A 21,308-nucleotide genomic window follows, 5' to 3' on the forward strand; every position below is an offset into this window, starting at 1 on the left:
CTTCCTCTTCCGAGGCTTCTCCTGATCCGTCAGGTGAACCCCCGCGTAAGAGGACATGTAAGAAGAAACATCTAGACTCCCCTAAGTCTACTACATCTGATACTGACCTGGATGAGTCGGAGGGATCCCCAAGGTCCTCCTCTGAGGATGTCTCATTCTCAGACATCCTTGAACTCCTTAAGCAGAGGGGGAACTGGCCCTCCCTTAATCCTTCCGAGGACGAGTCAGTATACCTGGAGGCGTTTGGATCTCGTCCCTCCACCTCCTGGGTGTCTCCGCCTTTCAACCCTCTTATGGAGGTAGTGGCTCGGAAGGCGTGGATGGCTCCGGATTCGGTGGAACCTATCCCTAGGAGGCCTTCAAAATTCATTACGGCCCCACCAGATAGACAATATTTAACAAAGGGTGTCCCAGTTGATGCCATGGTGGTGGCTGCTGCCACCAAGAAGGAACTAGCTGATCCTTCAGTACCTGTTCATCCTCCTAACAAGGATTCTAGGACTATGGACAAGTACGGCAAGCGGATTTTTTCTTCAGCGACTTTTGCCATGAGATCACTGAACTACTCATGCCACTTCACCCGCCTTCAAAGAGATGTTCTTAAAGAGTTGGGAGAAGTTTTACAGGATCCGTCAGCTGCTGGGTCTCAGGATAAGATTAGCTCACAGCTAGGAATCCTTAACTCCATTGTTAACTCCTCCATGCGGCTCATTTCTTATGCAGCCAATGGAGCGAGTAGGGCCGCAGGCACAGGAGTGGCTTTAAGGCGTCAGTCCTGGATGCGGCTTTGTAATTTTGCAGACCCCTTCAAGGCGTCCTTCACAAACTCCCCCTTTGATGGTTCGACCTTGTTCGGACCTCAAGTGAAAGACACTTTGACTAGATGCGAACAAGATGGCAAGACTCTTTCTGCCATAGGAGTCCGTTTCTCCACCTCTTCAAGACCTTACCCCAAAGGACAGAAGGGAGGGGAAAATGTGGTTCCGCAAATCTCAAGGAGTCACGCCTGACGCACGAAGTCAGTTTACCCCCAGAGGCAGAGGGGGTAACAATAATAGACGCCACCCTAGGAGCAGAGGGGGTCTGCAGAATCAGGGTAGCAGAGAGCCTCTTTCTGACAAACCCTTCCAGCATCCCTGAGATGTTGCCTGATTGTCTGCCTTCGGAGGCAGTCGGGGGGGGGAATTATCACTGTACCCAATAGCCTGGCTTTCCCTTTCTCAAGACAAATGGGTACAGTCGATTATATCCGAGGGTTACAAAATTCCCTTTATTCAAACCCCAATTCAACAAAAGGGAACCCTTCCAGACGTTCCACCTGGTCTAAGGGAACTAGCAGTACTAGAAATATCAAAACTGCTAGTAAAAAGAGCCATCCAGCCAGTCCCAGCGGACCAAATAGGATCCGGAATCTACTCAAGGTTCTTTTTAGTTCCAAAAAAGAGAGAGGACTGGAGACCAATATTAGATCTGAGCAAACTAAACAAGTTTGTAAAGAAATCAAGATTCCGGATGGTCATGCTTCAGTCCATTCTGCCCTTTCTGGGCAAGGACAATTGGATGTGCTCGATAGATCTTCAGGATGCGTACTATCACATAAAAATTCACAGACGATCCAGAAGATTTCTCCGCTTTCGGCTGGGGACCAGTCACTTCCAATTCAGAGCCCTGCCCTTTGGACTCACTACAGCCCCCAGAGTGTTCACCAAATGTATGGCAGTGGTTACGGCTCACCTGAGACGTCAAGGATTCCAGGTGTTTCCATATCTAAACGACTGGCTCCTCACTGCCACCACCAGGCATCAGCTTCTCCAAGCCAGAGATTACACCATTCACATTTGCAGAGGGCTAGGAATTTCTATAAATTTCAAAAAATCTGCCTTGTCGCCTTGTCAATCTATTACTTTTATAGGCGCAAGATTGGACACCGTACAACTTTCAGCAAAGTTAACAGACCAAAGGATCTTGGACATTCAAAGACACGTCCAGGTGATTCTTCTCAGCAACAAAATTCAGGCCAGATTTGCTCTGAAGGTATTGGGTTTTATGGCGGCCGCCATAACACTTCTTCCCCTTGCCCGCTTTTACATGCGTCTTCTACAATGGATGCTATTCACCCAATGGTCTTTTCAACAATTTCGCATGCGTCACGAGATCATAGTAACTCCAACTTGCAAAAGGCATCTGACTTGGTGGATATCATCCCCTCAAGTCCATCAAGGCAGACCTTTTGTTCATCTTGCCCTGGTTGCCACGGTTACATCGGACGCCTCCCTGATCGGGTGGGGGGAGCATTATCAGGGCAGAATGGTCCATGGCACTTGGCAATTTTCCGAGTACCATCTGCACATAAATGTCCTGGAGATGAGAGCGGTGCTTTTAACGTTGCAAGCCCTCAACGACTCTCTTCCCCTGGGAACTATTGCAATCCAAACGGACAATATGTCCGTAGTGTGGTATATAAACAAACAGGGCGGAACCAAGTCCTATCCACTGTGTCGAGAGGCTCTCATACTTTGGCAATGGGCAATCTCTTCTCACCGGTTTCTGATAGCAATGCACATCCCTGGGAAATCCAACATCATAGCGGACAGATTGAGCAGAGCTATTCTCATGCCTCACGAGTGGTCTCTCAAACAATCAGTGACGGAAGAGATTTTTCAGAAGTGGGGCCTTCCTTGCTGCGACCTTTTCGCTACACCTCAAAACAGCAAATTCCCAGACTTCTTCTCTCTCTTCCCCCTTCCAGGCCATCCCCCCAGAGACGCTCTAACCCAAGATTGGCCCCGAGGACTTCTTTATGCTTTTCCCCCTTTTCCGCTGATACCTCAGCTAATTCAGAAAGCAACCGCTTTGTGAGCCAAGTTGATTCTCATTGCCCCTTATTGGCCTCGACAGATATGGTTTCCGTTCCTACATCATTATCTCTTGGTACAGCCATGGCATCTGGACCCGGTTCCAGATCTTCTGACCCACCAGTCGGGTCAACTGCACCAATCCATACCTTCTCTCAACCTTACTGCTTGGTTGCTCCACTTCCATCCTTAGCCAGGCTTCCTATGATTTCTAATCATGTCCGGGATATCATAGTAGCTTCCCTAAAATCTTTTACCAGAAAGATTTACACTAGTAAATGGTGACGTTTCTCTTTCTGGGCAAAAGCTAGGAACATAGACCCCTATACTGCTCCAATTCATTCGGTATTGGACTTCCTAGCTGAGATTTTTCATTCAGGATCCTCTTCTTCCACAGTGAAAGTTCAACTGGCAGCCATTTCAAATTTTCAAATAGGCCTTTTGGACCACAACATTATGTCACATAAACTTTGCAAGGCATTCCTTCGAGGTATCTTTTTACTGAAACCTCCGATTAGAGACCCCCCACCACAGTGGGATCTAAATTTAATTTTAACATCCTTGATTCTTCCCCCTTTCGAACCTGCAGCTGCCTGTTCTTTGAAATTGCTTTCTTGGAAGACACTTTTTCTAGTCGCCATTACTTCTGCCAGGAGAGTATCTGAGCTTCATGCTCTCTGCATTCGTCTTCCCTATTTAATATTCCATAAAGATAGGGTATCTCTAAGGACTAATCCATCTTTCTTACCAAAAGTGGCATCGCAGACGAATCTAAATCAATCCATTGATCTTCCAGTGTTTTTCCCAAATGATTCTGATAGAGCGGAACAAAAGTTACATTGTCTTGATGTTCACCGCCAGCTCAGATATTATCTGGACAAAACTAAAATTTTTAGGAAATCTGATCAACTGTTTCTATCCTATGCAGAGAACAGGAAAGACCTTCCAGTTTCCAAGGTAACTTTATCTAGATGGCTGTCTTCTGTGATCACTTACATTTATCAGCTCAGAGGCAAAGAGTTGATTTCTAAGCCAAAGCCCATTCTACCAGAGCTCTAGCTACATCTACAGCTTTTCAAGCTAGACTTCCAATAGACACTATTTGTGCAGCAGCCACATGGGCCTCTCCTCATACCTTTGTTTCACATTACAAATTAGACTTGGCCTCCAGAGACAGAGCGAATTTTGGTTCCACCGTTCTCAAGAGTCTGTTCCATTGAGCCACCCAGGATAGAGGTGCTAGGGATGCGGTCCCATCCAGCAAGAATGAAGGCGAGATTGACAACTTAACATTTAGAAGTTATGTACCTACCATAACGTTCCATGTTAGTTGTCTTCTCTCGCCTTCTTTCTTGCGTCCCGCCCTCCATCCCCCTAGCCTGGTCAGACCGAGAAGATTATGCATCTTCTATTAAGAGGTTATTCCCTTTTTCTAGCTGTTCAACTTCTAGTGTCACTAGATTAGGTTGATCCTTTCTAGAGGGTTATGATGTTATTTTAGTATTGTTATTTTTCTTCCTCCTCTTCAGTTGGAAGAAAATATTACTATTTCTTTAGCTACCAAACGAGATCTGGGTAGTCTCTGCCTTGCATCATGGGATATGGGGTTGCCTCGAGCTGGTAAAATTAGCTCTCGAGCTTAGCAAGTACCGAGTCGGAGCCGAGGATCGGCTCCGAACCCATCCAGCAAGAAAGAAGGCGAGAGAAGACAACTAACATGGAACGTTATGGTAGGTACATAACTTTTAGTTATGTACTTACCATAACTTCGGATGTATGGGATCCATCTCGCCTACATTCATAACTGATGGGCTCGGAGCCGATCCATCGGCTCCGACTCGGCCAACTAATACACTAGCACGAAGTCTCTCATTGGCTGGGCTACTACCTATCCCAGGATGCACTACACCTGCTTCCCCAGATCTTGTTTGTTCGCTTTCATACATCCATGCAAACACAGAAAAAATAGTAGTCACTACAGCCAACTAAAGTTCTTCAAGAAAAGATTTCCAAATGGGACTACAGCTCCTCTAAATCCGAATGGAAGGGGGAAGGAGGGTGGGTACTTATGAATGTAGGCGAGATGGATCCCATACATCCGAAGTTATGGTAAGTACATAACTAAAAGATGTAATGGGATCCTATCTCGCCTACATTCATAACTGACGGGACAGCGTCCCTAGCACCTAAATCCTGGGTGGCTCATTGGAAAACACTCCTGAGAACTGTGGAACCAAAGGAAGCCCTGCCTCGAGAAACCACATCCAATTTGTAATGAGAAATGAAAGTGTGCGGAGAAGTCCAGGTTGCCGCAGCACAAATATCATCTATAGATAATTTGGAGTGAAAAGCTACAGAAGTAGCTATTGCCCTGGTAGAATGAGCCTTGACTGGAAAGGAAAGCTCTTTGTTAGCCTGTGAATAAATAAAAATGATACAATCTTTAATCCATTTAGCTATGGAGGTTTTTGCTACTGGTTGACCCAATTTGTTCATTGCAAAGGAAACAAACAATTGATTTGATTTCCCCGTGTGAGCGGTTCTATTCAAGTAAAAACGCAGTTGTCTATGGACGTCCAATTGATGCAAGATATATTCTGCGTTATTAGAGAACTCTGGGAAAAACACAGGAGCTCTATAGTTTGTTGAATACAGAAGGAAGAGGCTACCTTTGGTAAAAAGGAGGGTTTAATTTCAAGGAAACTCTATGCTTGTGAAAAATCAAATAGGGAGGATCAGAACAAAGAGCTTGAAGTTCTGAAACCCGCCTGGTGGAAGTTATGGCCACTAAAAAGGCCGTTTTCCAGGACAGAAATTTTAAATCGCAGGTAGCAGCTGGTTCGAAAGGACGGGCAGTTAGGGCAGCAAGAACCATATTCAAATCCCAAGGGGGGACAGGGTGAGATATTGGAGGCCTAAGGAGCCATGCTCCTTTAAGGAAAGCCTTACAAAGTTTGTGAGACATCAATGAAGGTTCAAAGGAAGCATGAAAATTAGAGATAGCCGCTAGCTGAACCTTAATGGTAGAAACTGAAGAGCCCAACTGAAAAAGGGAGGCCAGGAAATTCAGTACCTCCGATACTGGTGCAGTAAGGGGGACTATACCCCGTTCCTGAGCCCAGAAGGCGAACCTTTTCCATTTGCTGGAATAAAGTTTGACAGTGGAAGGTTTATGAGAAGAAGACAATATGTGGATCACGTCCGGAGAAAGAGAATTGTCTCGGACTAAGGATGGAAGTGGAGTAACCATGCCGCCAACTTCAAAGACCTGAGAGACGGGTGAAGCTGTCCTGACTGATGAGTCAACAGGTCTGGCACCGGGTCCAGAAACCATGGACCCTCTACCGCATGCCTCTGTAGGAAAGGGAACCAAACTTGACGAGGCCAGTGCGGGGCAATCAAAATCATCTCGCTCTCCAGGTAAATGGCCTTCTGTATTACCCTCGGTAGGAGGGGAAACAGAGGGAAGGCGTAAAGAAGACCGGGGGGCCAAATGTGGGTCAGAGCGTCCCTGGGAATCTGTCCCTGGGAGGGGAACGGCGTGAAGAACTCTCTGCATTTCGCATTGTGAGGGCTGGCAAACAGATCGCAGCAAGGTAGACCCCATTTGTCGAAGATTTTCGCAGCTACTCTCTGGTTGAGGGACCACTCGTGGGGTAAAAGAATGGTTCTGCTTAATCTGTCCGCAATCACATTGGATTTCCCCGGTATGTGCGTTGCCATTAGAAAGCGGTTGGTAGCTACCGCCCAGTGCCAAAGTCTCATGGCTTCTCTGCACAGTGGATAAGACCTGGTTCCACCTTGCTTGTTTATATACCAAACCACCGACATGTTGTCGGATAGGATAGCAATCGGACCTTGCGGAAGAGCATGATGGAGAGCTTGAAGTACCAAGAGTACCGCTCTCATCTCCAGGATATTGATATGCAAATGCGTTTCCTGGATTTGCCATGTGCCTTGGACCGACCTGTCCAGGTAATGCCCCCCCCCCTACCTGGGAGGCGTCCGTATTCACAGTGGCAACGGGACGTTGAGGAATAAAGGGTCGCCCTTGGTCGAGATTGGATTGGAGAAGCCACCAATGTAGATCCCGATGGCAACTCTCCGTGATCATGACTAGATGGTTCAAGGGAAGTTCCTGATAGGACCATTGAACCGACAGAAGCCATTGTAATATTCGCATGTGAAGTCTGGCTAAGGGGACTAAGAGTATGGTTGACGCCATCAAACCCAACAGTTGTAGAATCCGATGGGCCGGGGCTCTTAATAGGGGAAGACAGGATTTGACTTGATTTTGTAGAACCTGAATTCTTGCTGCCGGTAAAAAGGCACGCATTCTTTTTGTGTCTAAGTCTGCGCCTATAAAAGTAATATGCTGAGATGGCTGTAGTACAAATTTTTGCCAATTGAACGTAATCCCCAAGAAACGGCCCAAGGTGAACGTGGCGTTGAGCGCCAGGAATAGTAGATGCTCGGAGGTGGCAGTAAGGAGCCAGTCGTCTAGGTATGGAAACACTTGGAATCCCAGACTCCTCAGGTGAGCAGTCACCACTGCCAGACACTTGGTGAACACCCTGGGGGCTGTGGTGAGACCAAAGGGCAGTGCTCGGAATTGGAAATGACTGACTCCAAGGCGGAAGCGTAAGTGTCTCCTGGACTCTTGAGTTATCGGAATGTGATAGTAAGCGTCCTGGAGATCTATGGAGCACATCCATGCATCTTTCTCCAGCAAAGGAAGAATAGATTGAAGGGTGACCATTCGGAATTTGGACTTTTGCACAAAACGATTCAATGAACTGAGGTCCAAAATGGGCCTGAAGTCCCCTGTCTTTTTTGGTACCAAAAATAATCTCGAGTAAATTCCTGATCCGATCTGGTCGGTGGGGACAGGCTGGATAGCTCCTTTTTCTAGCAGCTTTGAAACCTCTATTGCTGCCTGATCCCGCTGACTGGGTGGTACGTCCGGGATTTCCCTTAAGGAAAGGGGGGGGTTTGTTGAAGGGGATGATATATCCTCCGGTAATAATGCGAAGCACCCACTGATCGCTTGTTATGGATTTCCAAGCTTGTGGGTGCGCCGCAAAACGACCCCCGACTGGCTCCGGAGTTGCACAGTCGGGCAACAACTCAGGGACGCTGGTTGTATGAAGAACCACGAAAGGAGTCGCGGTCTCCAGAGTTACGGGGGCCTCTGCCACCTCTGGGGCGGCGTCTTCCAGAATCCCCCCCCCCCTGCCTCTGGAGGGGGAATCACTGGGTGGAGTAGGGAAGGACTTCTGAGATTTTCTGAACCACATTTTCCCTCCTCTCTGAGCCTTGGGGTAAGGCCTAGAAGGAGCGGAAAAACGGGCCCCAACGGCAGTCAGAGTCTTGCCCTCTTGCTCGCACCGAGTTAGTGTGTCCTTCACCTTGGGTCCAAACAAAGATGACCCATCAAAGGGGGCGTCGGTGAAGGAAGACTTGAAGGCCTCCGCGAATGAACACAAGCGTAACCAGGCGTGTCTCCTGAGGGCAACGCCTGTTCCCGCTGCTCTACTCGCCCCTTCGGCCGCATACAAAATGAGCCTCATGGACGAGTTAATGATGGATAACAGGGTAGTCATCTGGGCGCCAACAGTCGGGGCCAGCGCCTCAGGTAGATTACCAGTGAGGGAGTCATTTAGCTCTTTAAGGAGGTCCCTTTGGAGCCTAGTAAAATGACATAAATAATTCAGTGACCGTAGGGTAAAAGCCACTGAAGACAGGGTACGCTTCCCGTACCTATCCATGCTCCTGGAATCCTTATTAGGAGGATGGACAGACGTTGAAGCCTCTGCCACGTCCTGCTGTGTGGCAGAAGCCACCACCATAGCATCTACCGGCACACCCTTCATCAGAAATTCCTTCTGGGGGGGGGGGGGCTGACAGAAACTTATTGGGTCTCGCAGGCACCGGTTCCACAGAATCAGGGTGTTCCCACGCCCTTCGAGAAACCAAATCAAGGAGTTCATCGAAGGGCGGAGACACCCAGGAGGCAGAAGGCTGGGCCCCAAAGGCCTTGAGGAAGACTGACTCCTCAGCTGAAGGGCTTTTGGCCTGCCAATCACCTCTCTGTCTCAGAATCTCCAAGATATCTGAGAAAGAGATATCATCCGAAGATGATTTGGGGGACCCTTCTGCGTCATCGAGGTCAGTATCCGATGTAACAGACTCATCTTGGGAGTCTACGTGCTTCCTCTTGCACAATTTCTTCCGTGGGGGTTCGTCCGAAGCAGTTTTGGACGGACCTCCCGGAAGAAGGGAACCCCCGATGGGGGTATCCTCAGGCCCTGGGGCCCCGCTGCCAGGGGACTGCAACAAAACAGAAGCACCAGTCTCCAAGTCTAGGGACGGTGAGGTAGAAGCCTGCTGAACCGGCAAAGGCATGGCCAGCGCTCTCCTCATGGCCTCAAAGGCCGGACCTCCAGACTCCATGGAGGTCACTGGTCTAGAGGCCACGATGGCACTGGGAATTCCAGCAGCCGATGCTCCGAGGGGAAGACTAGGCACCGAAGCACCCAATCCCAAAGTGTTCCCCTCGAGCCCGGCTGAAGAAGTCGCAGTACCAAACCCTGAACCGGAGGACAGGGTAGGAAGCACAGTCGGAACCAACAGACCTCGAAGGGGTCTCGGCTCCGACCGTATGGCTCCGCTTTGCTCCACCACCACCGACTCCAACGGCTCCGAGGAGGTTGGAGGAGGAATCGAATGTGTTGGAGGGGGGATCGGCTCCGAAGCCAACTGGGCTGGAGCAGAGACCATTTTAGCAAAAACTGGAGACTGGAAAAGCCTCTGTATCATCCTATCCAGATCCTGATCAGACAGTCTCAAAGATTTAGAGGAGGTAGACCGACGAGAAGACTTTCCTCTCGGCTCCGACAGAGTAGGGGACCGGCTCCGAAAAGGCTCCAACACTATCGGCGCCGGTTCCACCACACCATGGACCACAATCGGCGCCGAAGGAGCTTTCTTCGGAGCCAAGGGGGAAGAGTCTGAGCTGCACACCTCCACCGGCTCCGAAGCCATTGGAACCGATGGAGGTGATTCACCTCTCGATACTCCAACCTGCGGCTCCGAAACTAATGGAGCCGAGGAAAGAGGTATCGAGGCAGACCCTTCGACCCTCTGCCCCGAAGTCAGTGGAGCCGAGGAAGAAGAAGTCAATTTTTGCTTTTTAGTAGTCGGTTCCGACGGACTTGCCGGAGCCGACGATCTTTTCTTTTTGGAAGCAACAGGAGGATCTAAGGCTTCCTCAAAGGAGGGTTTAATAAGCCCCTTCAGTATCAGCTTGTTTTTGCATTCTTGAAGAACCCTAGAGGAGAAAGCATGACAGACACTACATGTCTCCTGTAGATGTTTCGGCCCCAAACAATAAACGCAAATTGAATGGCTGTCTGTAATGGACATTTTGTAATTGCACCGAGTGCATTTCTTAAAGCCTGACTTCTGCTCTTTTGACATAATACAGGCCCTCGTACAAGCAATAAAAATATATTAACAAGGTTTGCGCCAACTGAAGAGCGCAAGACACAAGGCACGAGTACTGAGAGGAATTATTACCTCAGACAAGACACAGTGAACAGACACAGAACAAAACAAGTTAAGCGGCCCAAAACCCTCTAATTTAAACGGGCTTAGTCCGAAAGAAATAACAATTAACAATTAACAACAATAACACCACTTAAAAAAGCACTCAAAGGTAGGGCAAAGGCCCTCTAACTTAAATGGGCCTTGCCCGACTGCAAAAATAAAGTACCAGAAATCACTTCACACACGCAACTGAGATATAACAAATTGACAAAGAATAGCTGTAAAAACAGCTGTTTTATTAATATAGAAAAAACCCAAGGTCAAAGACCAGTAAAGGTAAAAAAAAGGACCACTTAGCTCCAGCCAAGTCGAGACCACGTCCAGCTTGTAAAGCGGCAAATGAGATCTGGGGAAGCAGGTGTAGTGCATCCTGGGATAGGTAGTAGCCCAGCCAATGAGAGACTTCGTGCTAGTGTATTAGTTGGCCGAGTCGGAGCCGATGGATCGGCTCCGAGCCCATCAGTTATGAATGTAGGCGAGATAGGATCCCATTACATCTTCTAATTTCCCTTCCTGTGGTCTCACTTAGTATGTCTTCCTTGAACACTGTATCAGTGTCAAGACCCCCTATCACACCCTTCAGGGATGGTTCATCTGGATGTTGCAGGCCTCAAGTTGACCGCATGGTTTCTCCAGTTCTATTGATGGCTAGACATTCCAGGCTTTCCTCCACAGTTCTCCAAATTCTGTTTTTGTCCCACAGACCATCAACTAGCAAGATGTATAAGAGTAAATGGAAGAGGTTCTCCTTTTGGGCTCATCAGAGAGATTTGGATCCTTTCACTGTTCCAGTTCCAGCAGTTTTAGATTTCCTTGCCTTGATCTTTCAAAGCGGGGTAAGTTTCTCCACCATTAAAGTTCAGTTAGCAGCCATCTTTACCTACCACATTGGAGGTGATCCTTCTCCTTTAGCTTAATCTAAGTTATGTAAGGTCTTTCTTAAAGGTACATTTTTACTTAGACCTCCAATTAGGGACCCCACTCCATCTTGGGACCTGACTTTGGTATTACAGACTTTGGTGCATCCACCTTTTGAACCTTCAGCTAAAGTAGACCTTAAGTTTCTGTCTTGGAAAATGACCTTTCTGGTGGCCGTAACTTCAGCAAGAAGAGTATCTGAACTCCAAGCACTTACTTCAAAACCACCGTATTTGATTTTTCACAACGATAGAATTACTTTGTGCACTGATCCTTCTTTTCTACAAAAAGTTGCCTCTGAAAACAAACATCAATCAAGTAATCAATTTACCATTTTCTTTCCCAACTTTGTCAATAGAGAACAATTATACTCTTCATCTTTTAGATATACATAGGCAACTTCGTTTTTACCTTCACAGGACTAAGGAGTTTAAGAAAACTGATCAATTGTTTGTCTCCTATTCTAGTAATAAGATGGGGAAAACCAGTCTCAAAAACTACACTAGCCAAAAGGATAGATTGTATTTCCTATGTTTATTCCTTGAGAGGTCTAACCTTACCAAGGCAACCAACAGCACATTCAACTAGGTCAATAGCTACATCACCTGCTTTTTGGGCTAGGGTCTTCATTAATGACATTTGTGTAACTGACACATGGTCTAATATTTTTATTCCTCATTACAAATTGGACATCCTGTCATGAAACAGAGCTGCATTCAGTTCTATGGTTCTCCAGAATATCCTTCTGTGAGGACCACCCAGGTTTACCATAGCTGGGGACTCTGTCCCATTCATTGAGGAATAAGTGAAAATGACAACATCAGATATAGAAGTTGTGTACTTATCATAGCTGTGCATCTGTGTTGTCCATTTTCATTCTTTCATAACTTCCCTACCATCTTCCCCCATCTATGTCTTTGGGAGAGACCTAACGGATAGGAACCATGGTTCTTGTTTGAGCTCCTGATCTTTCAGCTATCACTTTTCTCTCATAGCTATTTTGGGATACCTTGTTGTGATATTGTATAATAGCACAAACTCGATCCAAGGTGACACAGTTGGTCAGGGGCATTGTGAGTGAGGGATGAGCTTGAGAAGTCAGATCCTAGCATCTAGAGAAATTGGCTCAGTCAGATGCGAAGATCAGCTCCAACTGCGTTTGTTAAGGAAGAATGAAAATAGACAACACAGATGCATAGTTATGGTGAGTATTTTTCCAGCTGTGCCTGAGGTTGCATAAATGTCACAAAGACCAAATTTGATAACATTTGGTCTTTGTGACATTTATGCATCCCCAGGCACAGCTGGAAAACATAAATTTGGATGTTAATTCAAAATGGGAAACAAAACACTGTAACAACTGTTGCAGTAGCTTTAATGGAGTAGTTGACAAGCCTCGGTTGTCAATGAGGTGGGATACAATGAAGATGAAGTATATCTGCTTTTTTGGGCAGACTTACAGTGAGTGACATGGTACTAACCTTACAAGCAAATATTCCTGTGTTCATACTATTGATGAAAGCTTTCTGATACAGTGCTACCTAATAGTGGGAGGGATTTGTAGGATTGCTGAGTGTACTTGCCTCGTATAGATTACAAATTGCATACACTGACTTGCCAGTGTAAGTCCTGACTTCCCCCTTTCCTTCCCAAGTTAGCTACAGGAATGAATATATTGCTGAGAATCTTCCAGTGATTGAGTGTATTGGCCTGTTTCTTGTAAATTATGACACATTTCTGATGAAAAGTCTTATTTTCCTGTTATTTGCAAATGATATACATGTTCATTGTATTGCTTTGCCAATTAGTAAGTTTTTTTTTTCAGCTTTAGCTATGGAACCTCCTGCTCATTTCCCCTCTGTCTGCAAGAAAGCACTTAAAAATGCATGGTTGCTTCATAGGAAGTGTTCTCTGATTGATGGTGTAAAATGTAGGTAAGTGAGATGGTTAAATGATTATGCAGAGACAGAATAAATGGTGCGATTCAAATGCATTTTATAAGATAGACAGTAATGAGAATACTTTTAAAACCTGGAGCATTTTTGTAGTTTGATAATCCTTTATAAATAACTGTAAATAACTCTAGCTGTAAAAAAAAGTACATAAACGGTGTGATTGTGCAGATCCAATGCTGTCTTTTCTATCTGCTTCAACTGTTGGGTATATCAAATCTGAGTGGATCCAAACCCGGTAACTTTCAGACTATTGGATCCATGGGCATCATATAAACACAAAGAATCTAGCTGATAAAAATCGGACAGTATTCTCGAAACACCAACACCAGGTAGAGCTGAAAGAAATCCTTTTACTTCAAGATCTGGTACCTCTGCTACTTGCCTTCAACGGATACATTATTCAAAATACAGCTGCCTTAAATACATTACAAAAAAACATCAATCATTCAATTACACCTAATTGACAGTAATTAAAGCCATAATATGTTATTTAAACCTGAACATTATTCACCATATTGTTTAATAAAACTTATATTAACAGTTTTCAACTCTTAATAACATATTATTTAATAAAGTTCAAATTATTCATAAATAAATTACTAAGCAAGCCGTCAACATTCACATTTCATTATATTCTATCAAACTTTTTTTCTTTTCCAATTACATAAACAAATTTCATTAACAAAGTTCATAGATAATAATTTATTTTGTTTCTAAATATTCTGATTTCTCTGAAACGATGAGGAGAATGATAGTGGAATCATGGCATATAATCAGTGGGGATGCCCATGTGGGAAGGTTTTTTCTTGGATATGTCAGGTTCTCTTATGGACGTTATGCTAATTTGAAGGAGCTGCTGAACATGGCCCAGGGTGAAATCAAATAGGATGCATGCGGTATGTTTCGTTGTGGCCATTGCAAAGTGTGTGTCCATGTTATGAATATGATTGAAGGACAGTTGAATGATAGAAAATTTGTATATAAGGGAAAGTTTAGCTGTCACTCATGTGCAGTAGTTTGTTATTGGTTGTGACTGTGTTGATACCAAATGGTATGTTGGACAGTCCAAAAGAGCCGTAAAAATCAGGATTTTAGAGCATCTTGGGGATATCCATAATGGAAAACTGAAAAGTCCTGTGGCTGAACATTTCTTGACAGTGCATAATGGCAACATTTCAGGTTTTTTCTTTTTGGTCCTGGCCCAGCCTGTACTCCAGAGGGGTGGTGATGTAGTTAGGAAATTATTAGAATTAGAGAGCAAGTTAATTTTGAATTATAGGACACTTTCACCGAGGGGTCGTAATTTGGAAGTGAATTTAGTGTACTAGGATGTTGCACAATGTTGGATGATTTATTTATTGCATGATGATGTTGCATTGGTTTTGTTTCATAGTTTCTGTTTTTGAATTTAATCTTGTTATTTTTGCTTATGTTATTCTGTTTATGTATTATTATCTATGAACTTTGTTAATGAAATTTGTTTATGTATTTGGAAAAGAAAAAAAGTTTGATAGAATATAATGAAATGTGAATGTTGATGGCTTGCTTAGTAATTTATTTATGAATAATTTGATCTTTATTAAATAATATGTTATTAAGAGTTGAACATTGTTAATATAAGTTTTATTAAACAATATGGTAAATAATGTTCAGGTTTAAATAATATATTATGGGTTTAAATAACATATTATGGCTTTAATTACTGTCAGTTAAGTGTAATTGAATGATTGATGTTTTTTTGAAATGTATTTAAGGCAGTTGTATTTTGAATAATGTATCCGTTGAAGGCAAGTAGCCAAGGTACCAGATCTTGAAGTAAAAGGATTTTTATCAGCTCTACCTGGTGTTGGTGTTTCTTGAATATTGGATCCAAGGCTCAGGATCCTTCCCTCTACCCATAATTCCCCTCGACTGTCACAGTTCCCTAAATCTTGTTTTTCACTTATGCAAATCAGATGTGATCCCAGGGCCCAGCGATTTTGGTACTTCTTTTAGTAAAATTAAGTAATTTTTCTAACCTTTATTTTCTGACAAATGGCTATATTTCCTTGCTCTTCCCTTTCATAGGGGTTTGCAGTAGTTTGTGGTGCATTGCATAACATAGCTTTTGTTAGCCGTTTATGGATGTTCTTCGTGTTTCACTGTTGCAGTCATCACATTTGGGTTATCCCTGCCAGGGTAGCCCTCGGCCAGCCCGAATACCAGAGACTTAGTATTTCTGCGTCGGTTGCTGTTGCTTGAGGACTGACGTCAGGTCGCCAGTGGTATAAAGGCAGCCGACGCCATTACATTAGTCTTTCTTGCCATGGAGCCCAAAGCAGAAGCAGTTCGTACGAGTGCTGGTTGGCCGCTATCTGAGTTTTCATTTCCGAATTGAAGTTGAAGTCTTCTAAAGCTAAGTACCCTGTTGGGGATCCTTTTTTCTTGCACTAACCAATGTCAGAAAAAGTTAATAATTATTTCACCTGTGGAAAGCAAATACCACACCGAGACTTCCACTCTTACTGCGTCACATGTCTAGGCCCAGACCACAACGTCCCCCATTGTCACTTCTGTGCTTTAACACCAGAACTATTGTAGCCAGATATTTTCATTTGCAGTCCTCAAATTCCGATATGGCTTTGGTAAGCTATCCGACAGCAGATCTTCAAAGACAGAGACAGACCGCACAGGCCCAAACCTGCCGATGATGCTTCCGTTAAGCTTAGTTGTCAGTTCTCCGGTACTCAGTGAGTCGCTTTCGCAGCCCCTGATGCCCACTTCAGTTGATTTGCAAGCCTCTACTGAGACCCTTTTGGAGTCCGGTTTGCTGCAGAACACTTCTTCATCAAAGGATCTTGCGGTCGTCTCTACCTTGGGTGAGTCCGGAGCCGCTGAGCAGGCACCAGCTTCTGAGGAAGTCCTTCGCACCACTGAATCTCAACACAAACTGAGGTCTTCTTTCGTGACTACCGTTCTTTCGAAAAAGAAACGAGTTCCTTAGGACCAGGGTTTGAACCACACCCAAGAAACCGACTACCCATTCTCAGGCACCTGTTACCTTGCCTCAGTCTCAAATGCTTAAAATGGCAGAAGAACTTATCATGCTGCTCAGGGGGAAGCCAAGTTAACCTCTCAAAAAGGAAAAGAGATCTGTCCCCAGTAGTTTTGTCTGAACAAGAGTCAGATGAATCTGATGTATCTGACTATGAAGGCATTGCAGCCCCTCTCTACTTATGAGGATTCTGATGTAGAGGCCTCCATTCCTTCAGCCTCTCCCCCAGAGGATTTTTCCTTTGGGGAAACCCTGCATACTTTAAGGGAACATTTCCAGTCGGAGAGTCAGGACTACCCTCAGTCTAAAAAGAGACTCAGGGAATTCCTAGACCTTCTGCTACACAGACCCTTGGCCATCCCCGCAGTCCTGGATGTGGTGGATGATTTTCCTTGAATCCAGCTAGACTCCTGATGCCCTACCTCTTGTTCCAAGAAAACCAGACAGGTACTACAGAGTCCCTGACTCACACAAATATATTTTTAAAAATCCTACAGCTGACCCTGAGGTCATTTCTCAAGGGCCTAAAGGGATTAAAGCAATCTCTGCTAAGAATTCCACCCCCTCAGACAGGGATTCCCAAGCATTGGACAGATTGGGTAAAAAAGTATACACCTCAGCTACTCTTGATATTAGGGCACTATATTGTCAGTTCCATATGCTTAAATATCGGCAACATACTTTGGAACTCCTTAAACAAAAAATGTCTACCTTTCCTGCTTGAGCAGAATCTTAAGATGTACAAGACTTAATGCATTCTGCAAGTCAAGTAACTAAACACACTTTGCACTGTGGTTTTGATGCCCTAGAAGCTTCTTGCAGGGTAGCAGTAACTGAATCTGTCATTGGAATACATGCATGGCTTAAGGAACAAACCTGGCAGACCACGTCAAATCTAAATTGTTGGATGCCCTTTTGCACAAAGGTAACTTATTTGGCACTAAGGCAGAAGAGGTCTTAAAAAAGATGGAAGAAAAAGCAAAATCTGTGCAGACAGTTATAGATTTCTTACAGGTCCAGCCTCCTAGGTTCAGCAGGCATTGTCCCTCCAAGCACTGGTCCTTTCCTGCTCCGAGTAAACAGGCCCAGCCTAGGCCCCATGGAAGCAGACCCCCCCCAGACAGCAGCCTAAGGGAATGCAGAGATCTAAGCAGTGGACTACCTCCACTTCAAACCAGAGAGTTCTAAGCCACCACCTTATGGTAAGAACTCACAATGACTCACCTCCTCTCGATCTCCCCTCTGCCCACCGTCACTTACCCGTAGGAGGAAAACTCTCCTTTCACTCAAGCACCTAGGCCACCATTACCAAGGACCAATGGGTTCTGAACATTGTGTCTCAGGGATACAAATTCTCCTTCCACACCCTTCCAACCCCAAAAGGGTTCCCAGATCTACCACCAAGTCAGTGGGCAGAGGCTCAAAAGCAAATCCATTCCCTGTTCTCTTTGAGGGCAGTAGAGAATGTTCCTGTAGAACAGATAGGCCAAGGCTTCTACTCCAGACATTTTCTGGTGCCCAGAAAAGAGGGCACCTGGTGCCCCATCCTCGATCTATCTATTCTAAACACCTTCTTGATGATCCCAAAATTCAAAATGCTCACCCTCCAGCAGCTGCTACCCATGCTCTCCAAGGATGCCTGGCTAGCCACCCTGGATCTAAAAGAGGTCTACCTCCACATTCCTATCAGCGAATCATGGAGAAAATATCTCAGCTTCAGCGAAGGATCTCAACACTTTCAGTTCTCTACGCTTCCCTTTGGCTTATCCACTGCTCCCAGAGTTTTCACAAAATGCCTGGCTCCAGCCATTGCCTTTTGCAGACAAAGAAATATTCAAATTTATCCCTACTTAGATGAGTGCCTAATTCAGGCAGACAGCCAGGAAAAGCTGCTCAAGCACCTGGCCTTTGTAAAGAACCTACTAACCTCCCTAGGGTACACAATCAATGAAAAGAAATCAAAACAGGTGCCCACCCAAAGGATAATCTTCCTGGGAGCAAGTCTGGACACAGCATCCCAGATGGCATACCTTACAACAGAGAAACACATTTTCCTGTCAGCCTACTTCTCTCAACTGGCCACCAGGCCCCAGCTTTCTGCAGGCAAAATCCTGCAAGCTCTGGGGTTCATGGCATCTTGCATTCTCCTCATTCCATATGCCAGACTGCATATGAGGAAACTTCAGTGGTATCTAAAGAGCCTTTGGTGTCAACACTCTCAAGACCTGGAAACTCTTCTACCTATAATTTCTTGCCTCAGAAAATATTTTTTTTGGTAGGCAACAGCATGCTCCCACAACAAAGGACTGCCCTTCTCCCCACACCCCGCCACCCAGACCCTAACCACAGATGCATCCCACTATGCTTGGGGTGCACACCTGGACGGCAGGTGCATACAGAGCCAATGGATCCCACAGCAAATCCCCCTGCACATCAGTCTAAAAGAGATGATGGCTGCGCAGCACGCCTTGATAACTTTCAAACCCCATCTCTCTCCAGGGGTTCTCCTGATCAAAACAGACACCACCACTGTGATATGGTACATCAACAAGCAGGGACAGACTCACTCCTACCCTCTATGCAGGCCGGCCATGACCCTTTGGCTCACAGCCTCTTCCATGCAACTATACCTGTTAGCACAATACCTACCAGGCGCTCTCAACTCTCTGGCAGACCAATTAAGCAGAAACCTTCTGGATCCACACAAGTGGCAGCTCAGCAGAAGTACTTTCACCCTAATAACTCAGAAATGGGGAACCCCGAAGGTCGACCTCTTTGCCTCCCACAACAACCCTCAGCTCAGCAACTTCTGCACCAGGGAGCATCACTGCATGGCTTGGAAAGTGGATGCTATGTCCTTCCCCTGGGTCAATCTCTCGGTCTATGCCTTTCCTCCCCTTCCTGTTATCCCCAAGGTACTGCTCAAAATAAGGGAGGAAAAACCAAGTACCATTCTTATAGCTCCAGACTGGCCATGACAGCACTGGTACCCCTTGCTGTGCAGTCTGTCCCCGCTGCCTCCATGGCATCTTCCTCAGATTCCAAACCTACTAACCCAGAGGGAAGGGGAATTCATGCATCCCCAATTGCAGGCACTCAGTTTGGCAACTTGGCTTATTCCCTAACCCCGAACCAATCTGCCATCCTCAGTAAACAGGTTCTGGATGTTTATCAGAGAGGCCACATGCCCTAGCACCAGAAAGTATTATGCAGATAAATGGAAAGGGTTCTGCACCTGGATCCAGGCTAAGGGGGCCAATACGGCACAGCCCTCCATCCCTCTCATCTTGGATTACTTAGCTGACCTACTACACAGTGGTCTCTCTTTCTCCTCTATACAAATTCATGCCTCTGCTATTTCTACTCACTTTCCCACTGAGCAGCCACTTTTCTCACACTCTTTGATCAAACAGTTACTCAGAGGGGCTAGCAATTTGAGGCCACCCCCAGAAGGCACCTACACTAGCATGGGACCTTAGTTTGTCTTTGAAAAGCTCACCATGCCTCCTTTCGAATCAGCTTCTTCTGCAGAGCTAAAATTTATCTCCTGGAAGACAGCCTTCCTTCTGGCCATCACTTCAGCCAGAAAAGTCTCTGAGCTGCAAGCACTCAAGGCTGTGGGAACCCTTCATCATCTTCCATGCAGACTGGGTATCCCTCAGAACTAACCCATCCTTCATGCCCAAGTTGGTGTCCAGTGTGGCTCTCAACCAATCCATTCATTTGCCCACCTTCTTTCGTAATCCCCAGAACAAGGGGGAAAGGATTCTTCACTCTCTAGATGTGCACAGACAGCTCAGATACTATCTGCACAGGACTAAATCCTTCAAAAAGTCTGATAAATTGCTGGTTAGCTTTGCTACAGGGGCAGATGGCAAAGCCATCTCCAAGCAAACCATTTCCAAATGGATAGCACAGTGCATCCATTTCTGCTACAAACAGCATGGTAAGGCTCCCCCCAAGGGGGTCAGGACATACTCCACCAGAGCAGCCTCTACCTCTGCAGCTTTCCTCAGAGGAGTCTCCACCAGGGACATCCTGGAGGCTGCCACCTGGACATCTGTTCACACTTTCACCAAGCATTACCACCTGCCTCTCTTATCCAATTCCAGTGCAGGGTTTGTGTCTGCAGTCTTGCAGGGCATCCTAGCCAGCCCCTAGCTTCCTTGTCTGCCTCCACCCATTTCCTCAGCTTTGGAAATCCAATCAAATGTGATGACTGCAACAGTAAAACACGAAGAACATAGTACAGTTGTGTACACTTACCATAAATGTAGATGTTCAAGTGTATTACCTTTTGCAGTCCTGGTTTCCCTCCCTCCATACCCCTTTTTTCTCTTTCTCCTTTGGTTACCTTACTTCCTTGTTGTTCTCCTTTCCTCACAAGGGACATATTGATATGTATTTTCCACTGGTGGGGTTCTTCCACCAGAGCATGGCCTCCTACTTTGGGGGCTTCTGACAGCTTAGGGCAAGAAAACCTGATGTAATGGCATCGGCTGGCTTACTTTTTATCACTGGCGACCTGACGTCAGTCCTCAAGCGACAGCAACCGACGCAGAAATACTAAGTCTCTGGTATTCAGGCCCGGCCGAGGGCTACCCTGGCAGATAAAACCCAAATGTGATGACTGCAACAGTGAATACACTCGAACATCTGCATTTATGGTAAGTGTACACAACTGTACTTTCCCAGTTTTCCCTTTACTTCCTATATATATATATATATATATATATATATATACATATATATATATATATATATATATATATATATATATATATATATATATATATATATATATACATATATATATATATACGCACACACACACACACACACACACACACACACACACACATATATATATTATATATATTTAAAAAATCTTCTTTTTCGTATCTTTAACTTTTCATCTAGGCTAGTCTTTCAATAATT

At 45.4% G+C, this 21,308-nt stretch overlaps 1 protein-coding gene across 3 annotated transcripts in view; it reads left to right on the forward strand.

The window, feature by feature from the left end:
• TEX11 (testis expressed 11) overlaps window positions 1–21,308 on the forward strand; it is a 1,293,291-nt gene that overhangs the window by 866,823 nt on the left and 405,160 nt on the right. For all 3 annotated transcript variants that reach the window (XM_044057409.1, XM_044057411.1, XM_044057410.1), the window contains one exon: window positions 13,207–13,315. In XM_044057409.1, the coding sequence (XP_043913344.1) occupies window positions 13,207–13,315 (109 nt within the window). The remainder of the gene's footprint in view (window positions 1–13,206; window positions 13,316–21,308) is intronic.

The sequence above is a fragment of the Protopterus annectens genome, chromosome 15.part0, assembly GCF_019279795.1.
Source record: "Protopterus annectens isolate FY-2018-M chromosome 15.part0, PAN1.0, whole genome shotgun sequence".
Lineage (NCBI taxonomy): Eukaryota > Metazoa > Chordata > Ceratodontiformes > Protopteridae > Protopterus > Protopterus annectens.